Consider the following 26,638-nt stretch of genomic DNA (forward strand, 5'->3'; position numbering starts at 1 on the left):
AATATTTAGAGTTACTTTACTCTATTTTTCAAAGGTCTTAAGCAATACTAGAATCTAAACTAACTATAAAAAGGAGGCAATAGCAAAAATCTCAGTACCAAAAATATATGCAAATTTTAAAGACATCCCAAAAAACCAAACTAACAAAATGAGCTAACAAAGGAAACATTTGCAAAACATACTACAATTAGATAGTCAAGGATAAATGATACTAATAAAAAAAATGCAAAATTTGGATTATTAGCATCAACTATCAAAAGCATTGTTTGATGTTTCCTTGTGTTTAGGTAACTTATATGTTTAGGTTGGTGGTTCGAGTTCCTTTTGTACGCAACTGATTTAATGTTACGCACTATAATGACATTTTTCTTGGAAGCTTTATTGGTTATATCTTCATCAATTGAGGCGTTTCTTCTCCGAAAACTAGCTCTCGATGGAAGAAAGAGACAAAACTTCAATACGAGACAATACCTACTATTGTTGAGGGTTCTGTCAACTGCTCCACAGACAATACTTAAAAAAAAAATTCTTGAAAAAACTGACTTCCTAATAAAAAGTATGCCACTCGAACTTCCCAAAGTATAAACATTACTAGCATATATGCACCAACAATAAGCTAAATCTACTTTCTTTAAACTTGTCTCAATTTTCAGTTACAATCAAAATAGAGATTACACAATTAATTGAACAAATCGAGGGACGAAGACAAAGAGCAAGCAATAGCATTGGCTCTTCCTCGATCAAATGGGATAATTGGTGGAAACAAGTTAAAAGGCAGACAGTGGAAACATACTTAGCACCAACCCATGCATTGTTTTCTCAGTCAAATTGAATAATGCCACTAATATCATTGGCATGGCCACAGGAAAACTAGAAAAAGGTTAGTCATATGAACTAATTTAGGTTTTTTTTTAATAAATATTTTAAAACACTTTTTTATATTTTTTGAATTTCTTTTGAGAATTTTAATATTTTACTACTTTTTGAATTTTTATAATTGGATTTTTATAGTTTTACATTCTTTAAAACTTGTTAGAATATTTTTTTCAAACATGGTAATGTCACGTCAACAATCGTTTACATATGAATTACCAAGTCGACATGATAATAATTGAGCCAGGTGCTATTAACGACCATGACAACAATTTTTTGATAAAAGAAAAGGTTATCTATCTATCTATAATATTATTTAAGCACTTTATTAAGTTGGTATCTATAACAGCTTAATTTTCAATGGTTTCGAAAAATGTGGTTCGAGATCACTAAATCCGACGAGTGAGTTCAAAAATTTTATTATTTATTATGTACGAGTTAAGTGTGATTTTAGAAAGATTTTTGAATTAGTGATTTGTGTTTTAAAAGAATTTATTAGGTTAAGTGGTTCTGAAAACGAGATATCAAGACCTCGATTTCATAAACCGAGCCATAAATATTTTTATAAATATTTACAGAGTGTCATTAAGTTAGTATTAAAGTTTCATTAGAAAATTTTAACGTTTTGACAGTTAATTAATTAAAAAGGACTACATTGAAAAATGTGCAAAACTTGCCAGAGTGATAAAATAGCCTAAATGTTAAATAAGGAAGGACTTGAAGGGTAAATAAGCCTAAAATAAGAGGCTTGACGGCATGGGTGTAGAAAAATCATGAAATTAGTGTGAACAGGAGGTAAAATTGGAAATGAAATAAAACTTAATAGTTAAAAATAGGATTTAATTTAATATATAGACACTTCTTCATAATTCTCAGCCAAAAACACCATTGAAGAACCCTTAAGAAGCTGGTTTTCATATTTTTCTACATATGAGTTCAATTCTTGCTCTTTTCTTGAATTTTTTTGTGTTTTAAGACTTTTGTAATTAGGTCCAACTATCTAATTCATTAGTTTTTGATTTTATGGGTAATTTTGAAAGTTATAAATGATGAGTGCTAGATTTTTATGATGAATTAACATGGAATTGAGGCTTTAATTTTGTTATATGATGATTTTATCAAGCAATTTTAATAGAAATTGATTATAGGACTAAATTGTGAAAAAGATTAAATCTTAGGGTTTGATATTAGGTTAAGTTTATCAAAGGCTGTGAGATAGCCTAGAATAGTTAGATAAATTTTCAATTGAGAAAATTACTCAATTGATAGGATAATTGGTGAGGACTAAATTGTAAAAAGTGTAAAAGTTGGGGTAATTGTGTAATTTAAAAATTGAAGGGTATTAATTGTGAAGTGAATTAGAATTGAAAAATATACTAATGAATAAACAATTTTATATTTTAGATCAAGATCCCGTAGATTAACGAGAAAAAGGGAAATTAGTAGAACAGTCTCTGACTACTACAAACTTACAATTTAACCCAGGTAAGTTCGTATGGTTTAATTTTAATGTTATAAATTAAATTGATGTATAGTAATGTGTATTTATTTATATCATTTGTGAAAATAAAATTATTGTTAAAGTTATGAAATTAAATTGAGTGTTCGTAAAGAATGGAATGCATGATTGAGTACAGTTGTTCAGTGCGAAATAGGAATTACCAGCAAATTACCTAAGTAAACCAGAGTTTAGCATTTGTTGCGAACTTCCGTGTTTGCTTTCCATTTAGCTATTGTGAGCTTCAGTCAACTCATATGAGTTTCAGTTTAACCCTTCTGGGTTTCAGTTCAACTATTTTGAGCTTTAGTTTTACCCTAATGGGTTTCAATTTAGCTATTTTGAGCTTCAAATTAACCTTTATGGGTTTCCGTTTAGCTCTTATGAGCTTCCGTTTAACCCTTACGGGTTTCTGTGTAGCACTTATGTGCTTCATTGCAGCATTCGGGCTTCTGTTTACGATGTACACAAATCCGTAAGACGTTCTCTGATTTGACAAGGATTGGTAAGTGCCATATGGAATTAATGTGGAAGAATTTAAGTTATTATTGATATTGAGCTCGAATAAGTGAATTCATCAATCGAAGTTGTGATTGGCAAGAAACGTTTGTGAAATGATTTACCTAAATGAAATATTATACTATGTTCGGTAAGATTTATATTTAAAGCCAAGGAACTTACTAAGCTTCATTAAGCTTACTGTGTTGTTTAATGTTCTTTGCAGATTTTCTAGAAGTTCGGAGGATCGGATCAATACATCGAGTCACACTATCAAGTTCGCTCCGGTAGAGTTTGTTATACATTTTATGGTTTATATAGCATGTATAGGGCTGGATTGGAAAATAGCTAAATTTGAAGTATGGTTGTGAATGACATATATATATATATGTATATATGTTAGTATGCATGTCTTTAGTAGTAAATTTTGGTAAATCAATGAATGGAGTTATTTTGGTAAGTTTAGGCAATTGAGTTTTGTGATGATATATTATGTTTAAAACATGATTTTTGGCTTGTGTTGATTGTTTGATTGGGGCTCTTTGATGTACTGAAATGTTGTGTATAGGTTGATATAAAAAAAAAAGGAGATAAAAGTTACACAACCTAGCACACGGGTGTGTGGCTTAGCTGTGTGACCCCTACACCTTGCACACGGCCTAGTACACGGACGTATGGTTGGCTGTGTGACCCAAGTCAAAAAGTTACACAGGTAAGGACACAGGTTGGGACACGGCCGTGTGCATCATATCGAATGCCCACACGGCCTAAGACACGGGTGTGTGTCCCCTGCTCCTAAGAATTTTTTTGAGATTTTGGGAAAAATTCCCAGAGTATCCGATTTAGTCTCGATTCACTTCTAAGATGTATATTGGGCCTCGAGGGCGCATCTAAGGGACAATATGGGTGTTATATAATTGATTCTTAATATGTGTAACAAATTTTATGAAATGTTTGTATTTAATTTGTAAAGTTCGGTAATACTCCGTAACCCTATTTCGGTGACGGATGAAGGTTATGGGTGTTACAGCATCACTCTTAATCGAGTTACCAACTCAATTATAAAATTATAGAAATATCCCTTTAAAAAAATCATAAATAATATTATTGTAGTGACACTTTTGATTTTTTATACTTTTATATCATCTTTAAATAAAATAATTACAAATCTAAGGATCGAGCACTTATTCAATAGTATTAAATATAAAATTAATTCTATCTATATTCATAATTAAACAAATTTTAATAAAATATTTTCTTTCACCCACATAATGGGTGTGAAAAAATCTAGTGTTAGTTAAAAAGTTTATAATAAAAAAGGGGTAAAAATATCCTTGAGGCCCTTGTACTAGGAGTCAGATTGCATTTTGCCCCATTTACTAAAAAAAAGGGCAAATTAGTCCCTGTATGTTAGATCAAAGAGCAAACTGGTCATTCTATTAAAAATTTCATCTATTTCTATTGTTATAAATTGGACAGCATGAGGTATAAGTGGCACGCCATGTGTCACTGTCTAGTTATTCTGTCAACTATATCCATTTTCAACAATACAAATAGATAAAAAATTTAACAAAAAATACCAGTTTGCTCTTTGATCTAATGTACAAGGACTAATTTGTCTATTTTTTACTAGATGGGGCAAAATACAATTCGACTTCTAGGACAAGGGCTTCTATGGTATTTTTACCAAAAAAACTTCTATTATATTTTTTTGAGTAAACTACCAAAATAGTCACTTTTGTTTCCCTTAGGTTACATTTTAGTCACTTATGTTTGAAATGTTACGTTTTAATCACTTATGTTAATGTGTTGTAACATTTTAGTCACTGAGCCGTTAATTGTTGTTAATGATGTAATGGTAAGCTGATGTGGCACATTAAATCATCATTTTAAACAAAAATTTTAGGTTAAATTATACAAGTAGTCTCCATATTTTTTTTTCGTTTTGAGCAATTTAAATTTTTTCTTTTATGTTAAAAGAGATGGAAAAAGAAGGAAAATAGAGGGAGGAAGCATAAAAGACTAGAAAATGGGGAAGAAAAAAAAAAGAGAAAGTTGAAAGAACATAAAAGAAAAAAAACTGCTCAAAACGAAAAAAATATGGGGATCAATTGTATAATTTAACCTGAAATTTTTGTTTGAAATGATGATTTAACGTGCCACATCAGCTTACCATTACATCGTTAATGGAAATTTACGGCTCAATGACTAAAATGTTACAACGCGTTAACGTAAGTGACTAAAACGTAATATTTTAAACATAAGTGACTAAAATGTAACCTAAGAGAAACAAAAGTGACTATTTTTGTAGTTTACCCTATTTCTTTAATATACTCAGGCCGTTGTTCTGGCCCAAAAGTTTTCCTTGGGCTTATTTAATAAACAAAACCCACTCTCCAATGGCCTAAAAGAAAATCATAATTTTCATTTTCTTGATGTATCCCCAAATAATAATAAAAACAAGAGAAACAGATTGGATAATGTTTTGTTATTGTTATTTTATTTTCTTATCCTAGACGGAAAATCATAGGATTAAATTGAACAAAGTTACAAAAATGGATGTCATTTTCCGGGAAAATAAAAATATCCAAAAATGAAAAAGCAGGTAAACATTATTATTTATTATTCCAGTTGCTTGGCAGCATTAGCGCCCTTCAAAAGATCTTCGCCATTCACGTTTGCATCATTATTTAATGCTTCCGCTTTGTCTTCGTCAATCTAAGCCCCACTCACTCACCTTCTCTGTTCCACAATCAAATTGGGATGGTTTAATTTTGACCCCAGTCCCTGTCCTTTCTCAGTTTTAAAAATTTGTCTCTCTACTTTTAATTTCAAAATTTTTATTTAACTTAGAATATGTCACCTTGAGTGACCAGGTTCAAATCTCACTTTATGTAAATAATGTGTAAATTTTCTTTAAATTTTATTCGTATTTTGAATCTCATTAGTCCCATCTAAATTTATTTTAGTTTAAGTCTAGATATATTCCAATTTTTAGTCCAACTATGTTTGTAATGATTAATTCTAATTATAACTCTTTAGATTAATAAAAAATATGCGACATTTTTATTTATACTATTATTTAACATATTGACTTTTATACCCTTACTCTTCAGATACTCACTTCTCCAAACTACCACTCAGAGTAATCTTTTTAAAACAACTTCTTGGGTACGAATTCACATGAGACCCACACAATAGCCACTATTCATATGAAGTGATTGACAACATGTCCAATACTCACCCTAGCCACCCTACTTAGGTCAACAACGGTAGGTCACTTGACAAGCTTGCCTTAAGATCGCCAATGAAAAAGTGACATATGGCACATCAAGATCATGGCTAAGGATATATAAACCTTTAGCCTCGAGCATGATTGCTCTCTCTCAGCCATCCTTTGAACCTCAACCATTGCATACCCTTGAACTTTGATCACCGTCTACGATGGCTCTTCCCCTTGCCTCAAGTAAGGTGAACCACCTTGCATCATCATTATCTCTATCTTGTTTGATTCAAGCATCAACACTGATTGGGTTGATGTCACAACTCGCGAGTTAACCAAACACTAATTCAATTATAAAATGACTAAAATTTTATTATTATTTTTTATCTTTTTATAGCTGTATATAAAATAAATTTATAAAAAAGTTTCAAAAAAATAATTTTTATAAAATATTACTATGATGATATTAAAACTAAAACATTGTGTTTATTAAAACTTTAAATTAACCATTTAACCAAAGTTTTTAGATAAACCTTTTATAAATAAATATTTATATTTTTTTACACTTATATTAAAGTGCAATTAATAATAGGTTCAAATTTAGCAAAAGCGAGTAACAACGGTATTGAATTTTAATAACTAAGGTGACTGAACTCATTAAATTAAATGTAGAGGACTAAATTTCAAATGTCCCAAGAGTATAAGAACCTGAGGCAAAATTAGACCAATAGAGTCGTCGGTTGATTAATTTGTTTCAGCATCAAACAATAAAATCACAGCAATGAACTTACATTTTTTTTCTTTTTTTGGAAAAACAACGCTGAAATGAAATTTTATTGAGAAAAAAAAAGAGAGAGACTTATTGAGATTGAAGAATTTTGTTCTTCTTGAGGATGGTTTGTTTGAGTCGAGTGTTGACGATTTCTTGTACGGTAAAGCCTTCGCCCCCATACAAGCCTCCTTCTTTGAGCTCTAGATTTGTTCATACGAAATGCGAATTGAAATCGAGATGGCGATCTATGGCTACCGAGCCGGATTCATCTTCCTCCGCGCAGTCTGTTGAATCCGATTCTTCCGCCGATAAAACTGCCGCCGGGTAATTTCTCTGTTGCTAATGAATTTGAAAATTTCGAATTTCATTTGTTATATGAATTGTGAGAATTAAATTTTAATCTAGTTAAGTTTGAATTTTGATTATGTATTTGAAAAAGTATAAAATAAATAAATTTCGAAAGCTTAGGAATTTATGATTTTATAAGGTATGAGAAGCTAGATTTGGATTTTCATTTGTTATATTAATTTTGAGCTATGAAAAGCAAATTTGTTAAGGTTGAACTTTGATTATGAATTTTGAAATGTATTAGAAAACACAAATTTCGAAAGCTTAGGAATTTTGAGATTTATGATTTTGAGCTCTGAAAAAGCCAAATTTAGTTAAGGTTGAACTTTGATTCTGTATTTGAATTGTATAAGAAAACATGAATGTCAAAATCTTAGGAATTTAGGATTTTATAAGGTATGAGAAGCTAAATTTAGATTTTTCATTTGTTATATTGATTTTGAGCTTGAAAAAGCCAAATTAGTTGAGGTTGAACTTTGACTATGTATTTGAAATATATTAAAAAACATGAATTTCAAAATCTTAGGAATTTATGATTTTATAAGGTATGAGAAGCTAAATTTGGATATTTCACTTGTTATATTGATTTTGAGCTTGAAAAAGCCAAATTACTCAAGGTTGAACTTTGACTATGTATTTGAAATATATTAAAAAACATGAATTTCAAAATCTTAGGAATTTATGATTTTATAAGGTATGAGAAGTTTAATTTGGATATTTCATTTGTTATATTGATTTTGAGCTTGAAAAAGCCAAATTGGTTAAGGTTGAACTTTGATCATGTATTTGAAATGTATAAGAAAACAAGAATTTCAAAATCTTAGGAATTTATGATTTTATAAGCTATGAAAAGCTGAATTTGGATTTTCATTTCTTTTATTAATTTTGAGCTATGAAAAGGCCAAATTAGTTAAGGTTGAACGCTGATTATGTATTTGAAATGTATTAAGAAAAACATAAATTTCAAAATCTTAAGAATTTATGATTTTGTAAGCTATGAAAAGCTGAATTTGGATTTTTTATTTGTTATATTAACTATGAGCTATGAAAAGACAAATTAGTTAAGGTTGAACTTTGATTATGTATTTGAAATGTATAGAAAAACATGAATTTCAAAATCTTGGGAATTTATGATTACAAAATGTGCAGATTTTGCATCATAGAAGGGCCTGAAACAGTCCAGGATTTCGCTAAGATGGAACTTCAAGAAATTGAGGATAATATTCGAAGTCGGCGAAACAAAATCTTTCTCCAAATGGAAGAGGTGAATCCACTGCTTTTCTTTTAATTAGATTTTTGAGTTGTCGATGTCAATAGGGGAAGTTTCTGCATGCATTTATACTGAGAAAACCATATGATTGCTTAATCAAATGATACACCCCTCAAATAATATTCTTGTAGGTTCGGAGGCTAAGGATACAACAGAGAATTAAAAGTGCTGAACTAGGTATTTTCAAGGAAGAGCAAGAAAGTGAACTTCCTAATTTTCCATCATTCATCCCATTCCTGCCTCCATTGGTGAGATTTTCTTAAAATGATTTGTTTTTATTCCATCAGCCTATTGTTTTTACTTGTTAATAAATGAAATTAAATCCAAGTTGTAATAAATGAAATTAAATCCAAGTTGATCTATTTACAATCATATATCTTTGACCGGGTATTTCACTTGCAGACCTCAGCAAATCTCAAGGTTTATTATGTGACTTGTTATTCTCTTATTGCTGGAATTATTATTTTTGGTGGACTTCTAGCACCCACTGTAAGTCATTCATGCTCTCAACATTTGGAATCTAGTCTCTCTCTAGTTGGTTTGTTCTTTTAAGAATAGAATGAATGGAACGTGTTCCTGAGAGGATAAATCATTTGAAGGGAAATAGTCCATTATATATACGAAAATTAGTAAGGAGATGATCACTTTTAATAAACATCTGATTTTAACGTGAAAATACACATGATAGAATTAGATATTGTTTTTGGAATCATATTCTATTTCCTTACATGTCTTATTTCTTCTTCCCATACCCTAGCTGGAGCTTAAGCTAGGACTGGGGGGCACATCATATGCAGATTTCATCCGTAGTGTACATCTGCCAATGCAGTTGAGGTATGATTGATCCTCTTGGTTTGTAGTGGATGTTTATTATTAGGTATAGCTTAAGCTCGCTTGAATGCTACCTTTTTAACCACGAAGAAGTTGATGTCCTTTTGGTTTCAGTGTAACACTTACCGCAATTGTTGCAAGCCAGCTTATATTTACTTAGAAATATTAGTGGGGAATTAATTTCTTAGACAAGTTTGGCTTCTAAAGAGAAGTGGCATCTGTCTTGGTTACCAAATCTTAAACGGCGCATGCAATTTTGTTTCATTGTGGTATTATTTAACGTGGTTCCATTGGTGGTAAATGCAGTCAGGTTGATCCTATAGTGGCATCCTTCTCTGGAGGAGCAGTAGGGGTTATCTCAGCCTTGATGGTAGTCGAAATAAACAATGTTAAACAGCAAGAGCATAAACGATGCAAGTATTGTCTTGGAACAGGTATATTCCTGAAACTTTCTGTTTACCTAGGGTTCCAAGTTCCCAGGTTCTAGACCCAAGTGCAATTATATGCATAGGTTTTAGTTCGGTTAGTCAATATTAGTTTGGATTGTTTCAGGTTTTAGTTCGTCTATACTGTAATAGTTAAGGGTGATATCGGTTCAATTTAGTTCTGTTAGGTATTTTAGATTTTTTGAACCGTCCGTCATAATTCGGTTTGGCTCAGTTCTCAATTTTTCTATATTAGTTTTTTGTTTTGGATTTTTAGACTTATTTTAACAAAATGAACTTTGCTCTATAGCTTTTGAATATTATTTGACAAAAATTCAAAGCCTTTTTTATAAATATTTCTAAAAAAAATAAAATTTTAATAACTTTTAAATTATTTTCACTATTTTAAATATAAAATATTTATTTTTATATCATAAAAAAAATTAAAATCAATTATATATTAAATAAAAAATAAATTTTGATTTGGTTTGGTTTTGGATAACCGTGTTTTTTAAACTTGTATTCCATTAACCATCCAAACACCTCTGTTCGGATCGGTTTTTCTTGCTCAGTGCTAGTAATAGTTTGATTCTACACTTTTTGGTAGCTCTTGCTCAGCCCTAGTAATAGTTTGATTCTACAGTCTACACTTTCTGGTAGCTCAGACATGTACTTGTATTTGTACTCTGATTGTACTTGTAAAGTTTCAAAAAAAAGATACTGTATTTTATCCTCCTCCGGTAAATGCAGGATATCTTGCTTGTGCTCGCTGCTCAAGTACTGGATCACTTGTTCTTACCGAACCAGTCTCGACACTAAATGGTAGAGACCGTCCTTTATCAACCCCCAAAACGGAAAGATGTTCAAACTGTTTGGGATCCGGAAAGGTTTGTCATCTAAAAATTTATGGTCTCAGTGGTGTGTTGTTTACTTGTGCATATATCAACCGGGAAATTTGATGGCTTTCATTATTTACCTTTCTTTTCCAGATATAGCATTATTTCGCATCATTCATTTGTTCACTCGTGACCCTTTTTTGGTAACTTTGGCAGGTTATGTGCCCTACGTGTCTTTGCACCGGAATGGCAATGGCAAGCGAACACGACCCACGAATTGATCCATTTGATTAGAGGTGACATTCTCATTCTCTTTATTATTGGTTTTCAAATGTAGATACAAACAAGATAACCAATCCTTTGTATATATACAAACATCCTAATAGTCTTCCCTTGCTGCAACAAAAATCGTATTTGTATTTGTACTATTTTCCAAAACAATCCCTGTTTTTGAAATGAAAAACTTCAATCCTCCTTTCACTTCTTCCAATCATTATACTTTGATAAGTTTTTAGATTTGACAAACAAGGTTAGTAACATGATTTGTACCGAAACTTGTAGTTCATATAAAAAGGAAACCTGGATTTGGTAAAATCATATCATACATACAAGTATGCAGCTGGATCTAGGTGTCTCGGTAGGGAAATTACTTAAACCATTTCGGACTTGTAGCTGCTCCTCTTAACAATGTCGTTTTTTAGATTTAAACATGTGTCTACCATTGGGAATGCAATATGACTCATAATTGCACCCAAATCTTGTTGATTATTTGTAAATACTTTACCACTTTGTTTATGATTGAATTATTGAATAAGGTTTTTTTTTTTATAAATATAATTTTAATATTAATTTTTTTTCACCCAAGTCGCGTGTGACAAAATCTAATATAGATAAAAGGTTTTTGTAAAGTTTGATTTTATCTTAACTTAGTTGGCGCCATTGTTGCAACAACTTGGTAGGTGTGGGTTCTAGTGCATAGTATTTTTCAATTTAAGAGTTTGACGAGATTTATGAATAATTTAAAAATTATATAAAAAATTTTGTAAAGATGAGATTGAAGAGTGATTAGGTAGAGTCAAGACAGTGCTTCCAAAGTCATTAATAGTTTAAAGAGCAATAATATTGGTATCATGTTGCTCGATTTTGGATAACATATATTTCTTATCCTAAGATCCATATGAATATACAGTCTTCAAATATTAAAAAGAATTAAGTATACTCATATTCAACTCTTGCCTTCAAATCTTGAATCGAGATATCATAAGTTTGTTGTATTATTATTTTTACTGGTTAATATCGAGTGAAGAAGTAAGATATTAAATTATTGGTGTGTCAACAAAGAATTTTAATTATAATCATATCAGTTCTTTTTGAGATAAAGCATAGAACTATTCATAGCCCTTTTCTAACCCATAAATAGGAAGATAGTGTGCTTCAGTGCATTTGAGCCTGCGCCCTCTTGCATTAGGAACGAGGCCCATGCCAATCGAGCTAAGATTTAATCGGCATCGACTAATAGAGACTTGAAATGTGAATTTTATCGAGAACAATTTTTTTCTTAAAATTTTGTTAACAAAAACAATAATCAGGTGGTAGTAAGGAATACATGAGCATTATCATATTTATGCTTGATTGTTGGTAATAAAAAGCCAACAATCTTAAAAATTAACTTGAACTTAAAATGATATCAAATATAAAAAGATCCTAGCAAGTAATTCGGATTGACCAAAGCTGAATGTCAAACAAGAATGACAAAACCTAAAATGACCCGATTTGTAACAAACTTAAACGACCATAATCTAAATTTGAAATAATCCAAATCTAAAATGACTCGAAAATATTAAAACTTAAATTGATACACCCAAATTAACCTAATCTACCCATTTATCATATTTAGTCAATAATATATCAATTAGCTTCAACTCAATTACCAATTAAAGTTATCTAAATTTTTCATTTTTCGAATTTAATATTCAAACTACTTGAATTTTTAGATAAAATTGGATTAATTTAGACTCAATTTCAATTCCAAGTTCATATAAATCTTAAATTCATCAAACGGGTGAAAAAATTGGAACCGGTTCATTGCAACATAAAACGCGGTGGCATACAAGTTACACCCAATATGTTGAGTGTCGTTTAGCCGTAAAGTGCTGTTTTGTTTTTCAGCTACCATTTATTAACCTGGATAAACATGATGATCGCAAACATTGCAAAATCTCAAATTTAAAAACATATAATTATATCCACCTCTTGTCATCCATAGTTTATATCCACAAACCCATACCTTAAACATTTAAATATACATACATGTATGAATGAATGTCAATATGTAAAGTTATATTTTGGAATGTTGTGCTTTAAAACAACTTTTAATGATCTGCATTTCAAGCATTCATGATTTGAGTTTAAATCGTCACAGCTGACCCAACTTTTTCTCACTATATATATTTGCATGTTTTTAGCATCCCACAACGTGTATTTCTTTTCATTTTCTTGCTCTGTTTTCTGGGGTTTTTTTTTCTCCTTGAAGTCCAAACAGAATGTCTGGAGACAAAAATCCGAGTTCGTTTACTATTGGAAACACAGCACAAGAGAAGGGTTTGGATTATGTTCCGGAATGTTACGTCGTTTCGCCTTCGAAATCTTCAAGTTCGGGCACTGAGAAAGCTCGAATTCCGACCATCGATATGTCTCGGTTAAGAATGAATGGCAATAAACGCTCAATCGCCATTGAAGAACTTGGTGAAGCTTGTCGCCATAGGGGCTTCTTTCAAGTGAGTATTTTTTTCCCTTGGTTTTGCTTTGACTCTAACTTCTGGTTTCTATATTTAGTTCAAGCTTAATCAAATATTATTTTCTAAGTTCGAGTTCAACTCAAAAATATAGTCGAATTACTTTAACTTTATATTCGAACTCCATTAGGCTAATTAAGTACTAAAAGTTTTTTTCCAAAACTAAAAGTGGTAGTTATTGTTAGTTTTGATTCCCAAACATTTATAATTCAACCCGATCTTTTAATATAAATTTATGCCTCTATTCTTGAATATAAAGATGCTTGAATTTGGTTGACTCGATAATTATCGAATTGAATTCGAATATTTTTTAGTTTAAGTTGAATATACTTGTGTATATTAACAAAGGAGGTATGTTCATTTTTTTTTTTTGGATTAGGTTGTGAACCATGGGATTAGCCAATCTATTCTCGATGAAGCACTCGCAATGGCGCTCGGTTTCTTCGATCTGCCAAGTGAAGAGAAGCTTAAATTCAAGTCAAATGACGTTTACAACCCGGTACGGTACGGCACAAGCTTGAAAGACGGTGCTGACAAGGTCCAATTTTGGAGAGTTTTCCTCAAGCATTATGCACATCCCTTGGATGCCTGGATTGATTCATGGCCCCATAACCCTCCTCAATACAGGTAGGTTCCCAATTATGTATATGGTAAAAAGTATTGTTGGAAGTTTTTATATTAAGAGTTTGATTACATTTTGTCTCTTTTATTCAAAAAATAGGTAAAATAGTCTTTATATAATGATCAAAGAGCAAATTAGTCTTTCTGTTAGAAACTCTATCCACTTCTACTAAAAATTGATTATTGCATGTCTGCTAGTTTTTAATAGTAGAAATGGATGAAATTTTTAATAGTACGAGAACTAAATTGTCATTTTTTGAATAAAAATAACAAAATGCAATTTGACAACTAATATAGATATACGCAATATATCTAACTCATCATGCTTATTTAAATTTGTGATGTGTTTTCAGGGAGAAAATGGGTAAATATTGTGCACAAGTTCGAAACCTCGCCCTCGAACTAATGGGAATGATCATTGAAAGTCTCAGGATATCCCCGAATCGACTAACCCCGAAAATGGACCGTGGCATGCAAATCATGGCAGTAAACTGTTACCCGCCATGTCCTAAACCAGAAATGGCATTAGGGTTACCACCACATTCAGACTACACTTGTTTAACCATTATCTTACAAAGCTCAACAGGTCTTGAAATATTGGACACTGATGATGGAAATTGGAAAATGGTCCCTGAACTTCATGGTGCATTACAAGTTCATATAGGTGACCATTTTGAAGTGATGAGCAATGGGGTATACAAAAGTGTGGTTCATAGGGCTACATTGAACAGTGAAAAAACTAGGATTTCCATTGCAAGTTTACATAGTTTGGGGATGGATGATAAAATGGAAACCGCTAATGAACTTATCGATGAACAAAATCCAAAGAGGTATAAAGAAAGTAGTTTTAGGGATTTCTTGGATTTTCTTGCAAATAATGATATTGCTGATGGGAAACACTTCATTGATACACTTAAAATTTAAAAATATAAAAAATAGGTTTTTTTTTTTTTGGTATTGGGAAAAATGGGTTTACTGTTTAGTTTCTGGGTTTTTATGATATTAAGAGGTCTGTTTGTTTCGTGGGAAAAGTTGTAGTTTTTTTGGGGAACTTTTATTTTCACTCTGTTCTTTTTGGGGATCCCCTGTTTCTCTGTAATTTGATATTATTAATGAATAACTTTTTTTTAGTCATCCTTTTTATATGGACTTGAGTTTGTCTTCGGAATGTTTGGGATGTTACCGTAAGATCCAAACATTTTGGTGGTGTCCTGTCGGCAAGACAAGATTTTCTGTGTCTTTGTCTTAACTTCAGATCCAAAATATATAACAAACAAAAATTGTTCTCCCCTGTGTCAACAACAAAGAACAAAATCAGAGCTTTTACATTGGAACAATTTGATTTAATTTTGGTAATTACTGTTAATGGAACAAAAAACTTCATAAATGTATTTTAAAAAATATCAATTGTGGAGTCTTTTTACTTCATTAGCTGTGTATAGGATAATAATATGTATCTTTTGACAGTTTGATTCTTATAAAGTTAAATTTGGCCATTAACATTTGAAGAAAAATATTTTTAGCAGAGATATCGACCAAAATATTAATTTTTAATGATATTGATATGACAATCTATGTGTACATTATGTTACATGTCACTATTAAAAATATAAAAAGTTTATAATTTTTAAAAAATTAGTGAGAATGACATATATATTGTTATTTAAAATTTATTGTTTTACTCAATATTAAAAGAAAGTAATTTTATTTTATTAATTTAAAATTTTAAAATTTTAAATACACTATATGAAAAAATTTCTATAGTAGAGGACTGGAGTCCTACGAACCCCTGTGTGAATTTTTTTTCAATAAATAAATAAATCTTTTAAGAAAAAACTTAAAAAAAATAAAACTGAACAAATTTAATCCTAAATCCCGAAATAAATCAAATTTCTAAACAAGCGAAGAAGAGTGCAAGTAGATTACATGTTTTCCTTCCATGGGCTGCTTTCATGAATCTATCCATTAGACAAAAACCCATCATCATCTTCCTCAACCACCAGGTCCACCACCATTGTTGTTTTAATTTTCTCCAGTATTATGGGACCGTAAATTCCCCATTCAAGCCTTTCTTCATCAAATTTTCATCCATGGCAACAACAACAGCTATGTTCACACCAAATAGCTTAACACCACTTCCTTTTCCATTTCATGTTCTTGAATTATCGCCATTATGTCCACAATGTTAATACTTTCTTATTGTTTCTTTCACCATTTTCTCTCTCTCTCCTTTTGACCTTTAGAAATTTTATAAATCAAGCTCTATTACAAGAATATGTATAGTTGATCGAGTCTTAGTTTCATTTGTATTAGTATTGTTGTCAATATAAGAGAATGTAAGTTTGAGTACAATCAAACATATTATCCTTCTATTTAAAAGTTTTGAAGAGACTATGGATAGTTCTAAGTATAAAAATAAAATTTGAATAGATTTATGGTTTAATTTCTTTTTTTCAGCTCACCTATCCAATTTTTTAAATTTTATATTAGTATTATTTATAGAGCTCTCTTTATTGATTGCATTGGTAGAATGGCTAAAAAAGTTTTCTTTATCATGCATATTGATGTCCTTTATATTATTGGAAGGTTTTGTTTAATTTTGCGGTTGCTTCAATAAGCTAATAGTGTTTTAATATATGCCTTGCTCATACTTGTTTCGTATCACTTCAATAGATAGTTCTATCTCGTCAGTTTTTATTATCTAACAAATGATAAGAACCCAACCATGTATCATTTGTAAATTATATCAATTCAACATCATTGAGGTTTAGAAAGTCTTGTTGGGTGACACGTATTTTCAAATCTCACTATATGACACTCTCGACCTTTAAGAGAAAAAAACCTTTATACAGCTAAACATAGATCTTTAACATCGTGGATGACTTAAATCAAACATGTGTAATGAAAACCCAGACATTTCTTATGAAAATTCAATCAAACCAAAAAACTAAGGACTAGAAAAATCAAATCGTTACGACTCGAGCTCCATAGATATCACTAAGTAAAGCCAAAGCATGGTCTAACACTTGGACGAAAAAACTTTATTATTTCGAAAAAATAACTGATGATTGGTATCATGGTCGAAGCAGGAGTAGCAAAGATGGGTGACGACTAATTGTTGAATGGCTAAGCAACTGGCTGCCAAAGAGACTTGAGAAACTCTAAATCTCTTGTTCAAAATCTGTCATTGTAGTTAAAATTGAATTAATCGACTGAATCGATCTAATTTAGTTAGTCGGTCGGTTAATCGATCTAGTTTCGTTGGAGTTCAGTTAAAAGTTTTTTAAAATTTCGGTTAACAGTTAATTCAATTCAAAATTAAGTAATTAACTTGATTAACTGAACTTAATAAATAATATTATATATAATATGTATTAGGCTATTAGTTGTTGGGTTAATTCAGTTAATCCAGTCAAATGAACTTTATAAATTTATTTTTTATATGTTTTATATTTGTTTTAACAAAAAAAACATATAAATTTCAGTTAATTCAGTTAACTGACCGAAGTAATCGAAATATTTTGATTCGATTAACAGTTAAAGGATTAAAAAATTTGATTGATTCGATTAATACAAATTCAGTTTGGTTAACCGATCGGTTACCCGTTTGAACACCTCTAATCGTTCAAGATCTATATTTGAAGTTTAAATAATCTATACTAAAATTCAATACTTAATTTTTTTAATTTATGAAATACGTACTTAATTTTTAAACAAACAACACCTAAATTAAAATACCTGACTCAAATAAAAAAATAAAAAATATATTTTTTGTTTTATTACTAAATTTAAATTTCATATCTTAAATAAATTTATTAAAATATAATTATACCTTAAAACATATATATAAATATAACAAAACTATATTAGATACCCGGACCAAATCCTGACTCGATAATATTGTGGAAAGAAGCATGCAGCAGCAGCAGCTTCAAGCCCGCCTTATGAAGTGTCTCTCCTGTTCTCACTCTCACCTCCCACTACCACCGCCACCGCCACCGCCGTTCTCTTCCCTTCAGCGTTTTGCTTCTTCTCAACCCAAAGGTACGTCGGTTTCTTCCAAAGACAAACTTTCTGCGACCAATTACTTGTTTCTGATTAATTTCAAGCTACAATGCTTTCATCTTTTAGGCATTTCATTTTCTTGAGAGGCAGGTTCTTCATTCTTCCCTTATTTTCTGTTTGCTGATGCTTCCGTTTCGTTTTTACCAGTGCTTTCTTTGTTCTTCGACTATTTGTAAAGCTATCAGGTTTGGATTGCTCTAGCTGTTTTGATTGACTTAGAGGAGATTGATTAAATTTTCGGTGCATTGTTCTTCCTTCTTTTTTTGCTATTTTTTCTGATGCAAAAGAAAAAAAAAAAAAGACTTTGGATGGTAAAGATTAAACGAATAGTAATTTTAGCTTGTTATGGATCTATTATGTTCGAACTTCCAATGTCTTAGATTTTGACCAATTTCCTGGTTTAATCAAATACCCTCTACAATTTTGGTTTTTTACTGTTTACACTTCATTGTTTTAACACATTTGAAGGGGATGGGGGGCAAGTTGAGTAGCAAACAAAACGAGAAAATTTGCAGTGAGATATTAAATTTATGTTGCTTGGACTCTTATTTTTTAGTGGAGTCTTCCAGTTGACACTTGGGTATGGGGATGTGACCTCCAAGGATCTTCAAAAACATGGAGAAACTTAGAAAAATCTAACCACACCCGTGTTGGATACATATTGATATCTGTATCCGCACTCATACCCGAATCCGAGTAACATAGTATTAAATCCAAATTTGCAATATGAATTGATTGAATTGCTTTGTCTTTCACTTGCTTTGAACATTTCCTTTTAACTTTTTCTTGTATTCTTTTTCTTATTGAAAATTACATTTCTTTGACTGGCTTAAGAAAAATCAGTGCGCTTGGTTGCATGTCAGCATTTTTGTATCTTTAACTTTCTTGAAGAAAAAAAGGAGCAAGTGCAAGTCCAAATCCATGTTTGGAAGTTTCGATATAATGTAGAAAACAACTTGCCTCATTCGTGCTTTTTTGCATTATCTTTTTATGAAATCCATGGACCATCGTATTTATTAGGGTCTATTGTGGGGAATGTCCATTTTGCAATCATGCATTTCTTTTGACAATATAAGAAGGGTCTCTGATGTTTCTTCAGTCTGGTTCTAATTGCATGTAAGAGATAAATGCCACATAAAAAAGGGTAAAGCAGACTATAAGTTCGTCAGGCATTCTTTTCCTTATCTTATTTGCCAAGTCAATATAAAATTGATTAAGAATCTCCAAGGATCATTAACAATGGTAGCATAAACAAAGTCTGCTGCCCGAACAAAATACATAGAACTTTTCCTCAATTTTTTTGTCCTTTTTCTTTTTATCTTAAGCTTAAAGAAAAGAAAACTAAAATAATGTATATGTTTCTAGGTTTGCATGAAGTAGTAAATAAAAAAGGCTACTTAAAAAAAACTTCACAAGCGGGTTTAGGATGATGCCAAGTGTCCTTTTTAATTATTATTTTATTACATCCCAAAAACAAATGGCATCATCCTATACCCGCTTGTGGAGTTTTTTTACTCCACTGGCAGTGTATGGGATAAGAATCCAATAAAAAATAGTAACAAAAACTGTTTGCATGAAATAGGAAATATCATTATAAATTAATATAGTTCAGCTAAGAAAAAGGAAGGTAATTTGTGCTGCAAAAAAGTTGTAAAATACATCTCAATCCTAAAAAACTGTGTTTAGCTGAAATCACAATAGGATTACAAAATGACTATTGAATATGAGACTATGCCATCATCAATGTAAATAAATAATGTAAAATACATCAAGAATATGACTATTGAATATCCAAATTAAAAAGTAAGGATTTATAAAATAAATAATGTAAATAATTAAATAGCATGGATATATGCATTGAAAATAGTAAATAAAAAAAATAAAATAAAACTTGAGCATTTTGACATCACCTTGTTAGTCAGATTCAGCGAAATACTTAATTTACTAGACAACAGTGAAGTATGGTAAGAAGTTGTCCAATATAGATAATATTATCTTCCTTTGTGATTCTTCCTATGCGATGAAGGTGGTTAGATTAGATTGTGTCAATTTTTCATCACTAATATCATTTTCATTATGAATCAATCATTGTAGGACAATGGCAGGAAACAGAAACCAAAATGGAGCTATGTAATAAAAAACTGATACTCAAGTGATTTCATGAGTCTTGTGTTGGATTGTTGTCTCATTGTTTATGCTCTTCCTTAGTCCTTGAGAAAGCTGACGTGTACAGAACTTGTAGTAAGGGCTTGTTAATTGATTTAAATTTCCTACTCTTATTGTATTTTGTTTGGCTTTAATAGGTGTTGCAAAGGTTATTCTAAAGAAGGGTAAGACACAACTATTCAAGGATGGAAGCCCAATGGTTTATAGTGGAGCAATTGATAGAATAATTGGTAGACCACCACCTAAGACTGGAGATATTGTGTTGGTAGCAGATGGGGCAGAGAAACCTATTGGATGGGGTTTGTATAATTCGGTTTCCATGTTCTGTGTTCGGCTCATGCAACTAGAAGAGGAAGCAACAAGGTAGTTAATCAAAAAAGGGCAGGGTTTTGTAGTTAGGTTTTACTTACACCCAAAGGCGATTAACTTCCTTAAATTATGTCATATAGAGATCCTTCTTGTGCACTTGACATGGAGAAACTTCTTGAAACAAGAATCAATGCAGCTGTAGAGTTACGTCGTGGATTAGGGCTTCCTTCGGCCACTACGAATGCATATCGTCTTGTCAATAGTGAAGGAGACAGGTAACTATAACTTTGAATTATACTTTTTGATTCAAGATTTAAAGGGGAATGACATTTAATAAAATGCTGTTGGTAACAACATATGCATGCTCGACAGTTGCGTATATAATTTTTCTCTTAGAGTTTGGATATAAAAAACGGCTCCATGTTACCATTGCATAGCAGTGAGTGTTGAATATAGTTATAAATTCGAAGTGTGTACTCTTTTCTATAGGGGTGTGTAGTTAGTTATTTTGTTGGAAAACCCAACTTAACCAACATCCCATAGAATCTTTGTTGTGGATGTTTAGTAGAAGTTATTTGGTAGTAATCTTTGAATGGAAGAAGTTTTTGGTAGGACTTTATGTAGATTGATATGACTTCCTTTAATTACTGTAATAAGCATTTTGTATTTAAAGAGATGATGAATAAAATAAAGGCGAGCTGAATTTTATCAAAACCTAAAAAGAGATATGGGTGTCTCTCTAATGAATCCTAAGGCTACAAGCTCTTTTTCATTAGTTTGTGAAAATTGAAAAGAGATAGAAGGGAAGAAAGAGAGAAGAGACTGTCAAGAGGCTGTTTCAGCAGTGAGAAAAAACAGAGGAAGAAAGAAAAGAAAAAGAAATAGAGAAAAGGAGAACAGAAGGGTCAAAGTAACTCAGATATCAACCGTTATTTCTCATATTCATTTCTGATTCCTACCAAACTGTTTCTGGAGGCTTAACATCTCATTTGCAAATTGGATGTGACTGCTTCACTGTAGATTGTCAGGATTAATTGTCGATGTCTTTGGAGATTTAGCAGTGGTAGCATCATCTGCTGCTTGGGTTGAGAAATACAAATCAAAAGTTAAAGCATGCATCAGTAGCATTGATGAGATTAATCATATACATTGGAGACCTTCTGTTGAAATTTTAAAAGAAGAAGGAATGGATGCAGCAGATCTGAAAGAATTGCATCCATCCACTTGTCCCCAGAGAACTAAGGTAGAAATCTCTTGAAATATTGCACACTGCACATTAATAATAAGTTTGTGATGCACATTCTACATCCATGGTGATTGAAAAGCTATAAAGTCTGAGCTTGAAGTTATGCTTTCATATCATGAAAGTTCATATACTTGTGTCCTTGCTAATAAAATATTATATAAGAATTGACGAGATTAATCATATGCATTGGAGACCTTCTGTTGAAAATTTAAAAGTAGGGATAGAAGCAGCAGATCTGAAAGAATTGCATCCATCCACTTGTCCCCAGAGAACAAAGGTAGAAATCCCTTGAAATATTGCACCCTGCACATTTTAATTGGTTTCTGATGCACATCTTCCATAGTGATTGAAAAACTAGAAAATTTGAGCTTGAAGTCACGCTTACCATGAAAGTTCTCCATGTACTTGTCTTCTTGCTAATAAAATATGTGTACTTCATTTAAGATTTAGCTATGACTGACAACAAGCATAAGAAGAATTATTCCCTTTGTACATATTCCAATTGACTGCTATCATCATGCATAGATTGCAAGGACAAACTGTGGTTTGTTATGCCATTGAGTTGGCTCTTTTATGCCTTTGCTGTTGTTATATACTTTATCTGAAAGAAGCTACCAACTTCTGGAAGTCCCATGCCATAATTGTGATAGCCGGAGCTGGAGCCAATATGAGGATATTGTTTATTGAATTATTTATTCATGCTAGATAACTACAACATTAATTCTTTGTTTTTTTATTAATACTATGTGACCTCATGAAATTTCAAATTATAAAGCTTTTTATTGGCATTAATCTGCACTTGTAGATTTTCTGAACGTTCTCATTTGAGGATTCTCCATCCAGGATTGCATCTCTCATTTATAAAATGAAGACAATCATTAGACTTCAGTTTTTCTCATTTGTTGAAATGTCATTTTTCTAGATAAGTGACTGTGGTCACCCTTTTTGCTTTGGATTTTTGAAATGCTTCATACAGCTATTGCTCTTTGTCCTTCAGTTTTTGTTTTAGTGCCATAGTTTAACATGAGTCTTATAAGGTGTCTGTTACATTTATATATTAGGTTATAGAAAATGGAATATCTTATGCAATCTCATTGGAGGGTCAAAAGACAGGATTTTATGCTGATCAGCGGGAAAATCGAATGTTCTTGTCAACGATTTCCCATGGTCAGAGAGTTCTAGATGTTTGCTGCTATAGTGGTGGTTTTGCCCTAAATGCCGCAAAAGGAGGTGCTATGAGTATTACCGGTACGTGACTGCCGAGATTTTTGTTAATTGTTTGCTAAATGCCTACTTGTACTGAATGTTTTTGCTTAATTAAGAGTTGTCAAGGATGCCTGGCATGATTATTTAGAAATTGCAGCCAACTAATAATAGTGCAAGGCCAATTTATTTAGAAATTTGTAAAGTAGAACTATCATAACCTAGTATTATGGTAATATAATTTCTTACTCAAATTTGGTCATTTTCACTATCTGCTCGAAATTATGTATTTGATCCAGTAGTGCCAAAATCCGGTCATAGTCTATCTCCTAGACTTTGGATTTGCCGCTTTTCTTTGCCAAATAGCTGAATTTCTTAAAATTTGAAGAAGACGGCCACGAAAATCCTTATAGTAGAATCCAACTGGTATGGAATCGAAGTATAGCTAAGTTGAATTGAGTTAGTTTTTGACCTTAAGTTGCTTCCATATTAACCATCTTGATATTCCTTGTCATAAGGTACATCTACGTAGATACTTCAAAACTCTTTCTCAATGATTGCAGATATTTTCTGGGACTGTTAATGTGATTCTGTCTGATATTCTTTTAGGTGTTGATACATCATTGCCTGCACTAGAGCTAGCCAGAGAAAATATTGCTCTCAACAATCTGGACCCTGAAAAGACTTCTTTTTTGAGAGAAGATGCAACTGTATTTATGAAGGGTGCTCTTTCTAGAAATGACTCATGGGATATAGTTATTCTTGATCCTCCAAAACTTGCACCAAGCAGAAAGGTATTACTAATATATATATATATCATTTAGCACTATCTAATATCCCTTTAGATAACATTGGAACGTGACCAGACTTCTGGTTTACACGTTCAGGCATATTCATGCAGACAGACTAATCTGTATGCCTGCTGATTAATCTAGGTTGAAATATGTTACAGTTCCCTTCACTCTTTCTAAATTTGGAATTTAGTCCCTTTATTTTTATTTTTAGGAATTTAATTCCTCTACTTTTCAGATTTAAAAATACAAGTCCAATTATTAACATCGTTAAATTTAAGTTCCTTATAACGTCATTTTTTACACGGCCATCAAGTGAGGGTTTTTTTTTGTTTAAATTTCAAAATGTCACACCGGTAAATTTAATAGAAAATTTTAACTGTGCTAATAATTGGACCTGAATTTTGAAATCTAAAATGTTGAGGGACTAAATTCCAAATGTAGGAAGAGTATAGAGATTTAGAGTATATTTTAACCATTTATCTCCTATCTAGTAATTTATATTTGAAATATTATACAAATATCATCAAGTGCATGAGTAGCTCAAGGCAGCTTATGTTTAGTCGAAATTAATTTCTTATTCTTTGTTTTAGGAGGAAATCAAATAAATTTTTCTTTGCTGTTTTTCGAATTAATTAATAAACAAGAATATGCTACATTTTCACTTATACTGTCACACAAATGAACATGTAAAACTTCTCATGCATCCTGAATCCGGCATCTCTCATATATGAATATTAAGCTGTGACTATAAGTCTAATAATACATCATATATGCTTTTCATGTTTCTCTTGGATGCTAATAATACCCAGGTTCTCCAAAGTGCTTCAGGCATGTATAGAAACTTAAACTCACTAGCAATGAAAATAACTAGAAGAGGTGGCCTTCTCATGACCTGTTCTTGTTCAGGAGCGATGACTCAAAGTGGGGCATTCTTGCGCACTCTTCAGGTAAATGATTTTTCTGTGTACTTTCTTGAGCACTAGAAACCATCTGACAATGCCTTGAATATATATTGTATGCGTAACTCTACAAAATTTGCATTGTTACAAGAAAAGAAATTGGTTTGATTTGTTACCATTCACATTGCCTTGTCACTATTTTAGTAATACCTTAAAAAGGCACTTTCTTCCACTTGAGGATAGGTAATGCAAGTTTTCTGCTTTATCTTTTTACTATTTTTGTTTCCCTTTTGAACATAGCGAGATTTTATATACCTTCCATAACCCAAGATCTTTATAAATAAAAATTTTATTTGTTAAACTGAAAAATGAGACATTGGCGCTCACAAACTATTTGAGTTTGATTTGAAAAGAATTCGAACTCGATTTGGTAATTATCGGGCCGAGCTCGAGCTTGATCTCGAGCGCTAGCTATCAATCGAGTTGACTTCAAGCTTAGTAATACTCGGCTTGCTAGCCTTACGATCTTCTCATTTTTAACATATGTTTTAAATATTATTAAATTACATTATTGCCCTTAGTATATTATTAACCGTAAGCATTATTATTGAGCCGGGCTCGAACATACGATCTTAATTGAGCTCAAGTTCAAGCTTGAGTACAAAAATTGATAAACGAGCTTGCTCGAGCTTGAGTAGCTTGATTATATCTCGAGCCAAATTCGAGCTTAAGAATAGATGTTCGGTCGAGTTCAGTTGGAATATCGAGTTTCGAGCTTTGAGTGAAGCTCGAGCTTGCTAGTATTCAGGCTCAGCTTGGCTTGACTCGATTACACCCCTACATATGAATTTAATCCAATTAAGAGCCAGATCGAAGCAGGTTTCAAGACTAGATAGTTGGAAATTTATTATCATCTAATATTTGTTCTCGGAAGCAATGAAGCAAGAACTAGCTTTTGATAGCCTTCATTTTTATATAAACAATGATAAATCTAGAAACACAAAAGTTGAGAAATATGTGCTCTACAGAAGTAGGAATATGGATGAAGAGCTCCTAAATTCCTAGTTTGTTCTCTAAACCAGGGCGCCGCCTCGATGGCCGAGAGAAAAATCACAGTCCTAAGGCAGAGCGGAGCCGGCTGTGATCATCCCATTGACCCATCCTACCCAGAGGGTGCATACCTTTCGAATATCCTGCTTCGAGTACTTTGACATTTCATTCTTTCAGAAGCATTGCATGATGATGATGATGATCATGGTGGTGATGATTTTGTGCTGTTAATTAAAAATTCTATTACTGTGTATTGAGATGTTGCTGAAATTATACATGGAATTTACTGATAGAAGCTAGCTATCCCAGGCTTCAAATTAGAATGATTTACTATATGAATTAGTCATTTCAGTACACACATGCACACTAGTAATTTAATTCGAGTCCGTTAAAACACCTTCGGACCCTCCATGATACACATCACCCTTAAATGCACCATCAACATTGAATTTCAACGAACCTTCCACGGGTGGACTCCATATTTTGATCTTCGCACAATCCTTCTTGGAAGCCTTCGAATCCGAAACATACATCGCAGCTTCATCTGTGTTACCGGTTACTAATGAATTATCAAAGGTGTTCTTAACATTTTGTTTGTAATAACTAGTCTTTTCATCGCATTATTTGTCATTTTATTTCAATGAGTTGAAATCTAAAAATCGTGTATGTTTTGAATTACTGGATGGCAGGTTAAGGCATGCTGCAAATAATGTTTTTCATATAGCAATTAGATTTGTTTTCCTCATTTGATTTTCTCTAAGATATAAATATTATATGAAAATTTTTATCTAATAAATCATTAATTGAACATACAAAACCTTCCATTGCTTGCATTTAATGAATAGCCCAAATTAGCCATTTTGATGGGGTAACAATGCATACCACACTTGCACATAAGCATTCCTAAACCTAACTC

General features: G+C 31.7%; 3 protein-coding genes across 5 annotated transcripts; all 3 read left to right on the plus strand.

Moving 5' to 3' along the window:
- Positions 1 to 6,876: 6,876 nt before the first annotated feature.
- Positions 6,877 to 11,433, plus strand: LOC105785465 (protein ORANGE, chloroplastic). The gene is made up of 9 exons (XM_012611568.2): positions 6,877 to 7,188; positions 8,362 to 8,476; positions 8,614 to 8,730; positions 8,885 to 8,971; positions 9,240 to 9,316; positions 9,620 to 9,747; positions 10,489 to 10,625; positions 10,791 to 10,870; positions 11,136 to 11,433. The coding sequence occupies exons 1-8, from the start codon at positions 6,986 to 6,988 to the stop codon at positions 10,866 to 10,868; spliced, it is 942 nt and encodes a 313-aa protein (XP_012467022.1). The 5' UTR covers positions 6,877 to 6,985; the 3' UTR covers positions 10,869 to 10,870; positions 11,136 to 11,433.
- Positions 10,570 to 15,096, plus strand: LOC105785457 (flavanone 3-dioxygenase 3). Of its 2 annotated transcripts, none has more exons than XM_012611556.2 (5): positions 10,570 to 10,625; positions 10,791 to 10,870; positions 13,108 to 13,351; positions 13,749 to 13,996; positions 14,344 to 15,096. In XM_012611556.2, exons 3-5 carry the CDS (start codon positions 13,118 to 13,120, stop codon positions 14,912 to 14,914), a joined length of 1,053 nt encoding a protein of 350 aa, XP_012467010.1. In that variant the 5' UTR covers positions 10,570 to 10,625; positions 10,791 to 10,870; positions 13,108 to 13,117; the 3' UTR covers positions 14,915 to 15,096. The 2 variants fall into 2 exon arrangements, with proteins under 2 accessions (XP_012467010.1, XP_052489684.1); XM_052633724.1 differs by having other exon boundaries at positions 13,117 to 13,351.
- Positions 15,097 to 17,879: 2,783 nt separating this feature from the next.
- Positions 17,880 to 26,342, plus strand: LOC105785451 (uncharacterized). Of its 2 annotated transcripts, none has more exons than XM_012611547.2 (8): positions 17,880 to 18,034; positions 20,359 to 20,584; positions 20,671 to 20,805; positions 21,551 to 21,773; positions 22,838 to 23,024; positions 23,589 to 23,773; positions 24,583 to 24,720; positions 25,755 to 26,342. In XM_012611547.2, exons 1-8 carry the CDS (start codon positions 17,905 to 17,907, stop codon positions 25,881 to 25,883), a joined length of 1,353 nt encoding a protein of 450 aa, XP_012467001.1. In that variant the 5' UTR covers positions 17,880 to 17,904; the 3' UTR covers positions 25,884 to 26,342. The 2 variants fall into 2 exon arrangements, with proteins under 2 accessions (XP_012467001.1, XP_052489030.1); XM_052633070.1 differs by having other exon boundaries at positions 24,680 to 24,720; positions 25,755 to 25,856.
- The last annotated feature ends 296 nt before the right edge of the window (positions 26,343 to 26,638 follow it).

Source organism: Gossypium raimondii, chromosome 7 (assembly GCF_025698545.1).
Source record: "Gossypium raimondii isolate GPD5lz chromosome 7, ASM2569854v1, whole genome shotgun sequence".
NCBI classification, from domain to species: Eukaryota; Viridiplantae; Streptophyta; class Magnoliopsida; order Malvales; family Malvaceae; genus Gossypium; species Gossypium raimondii.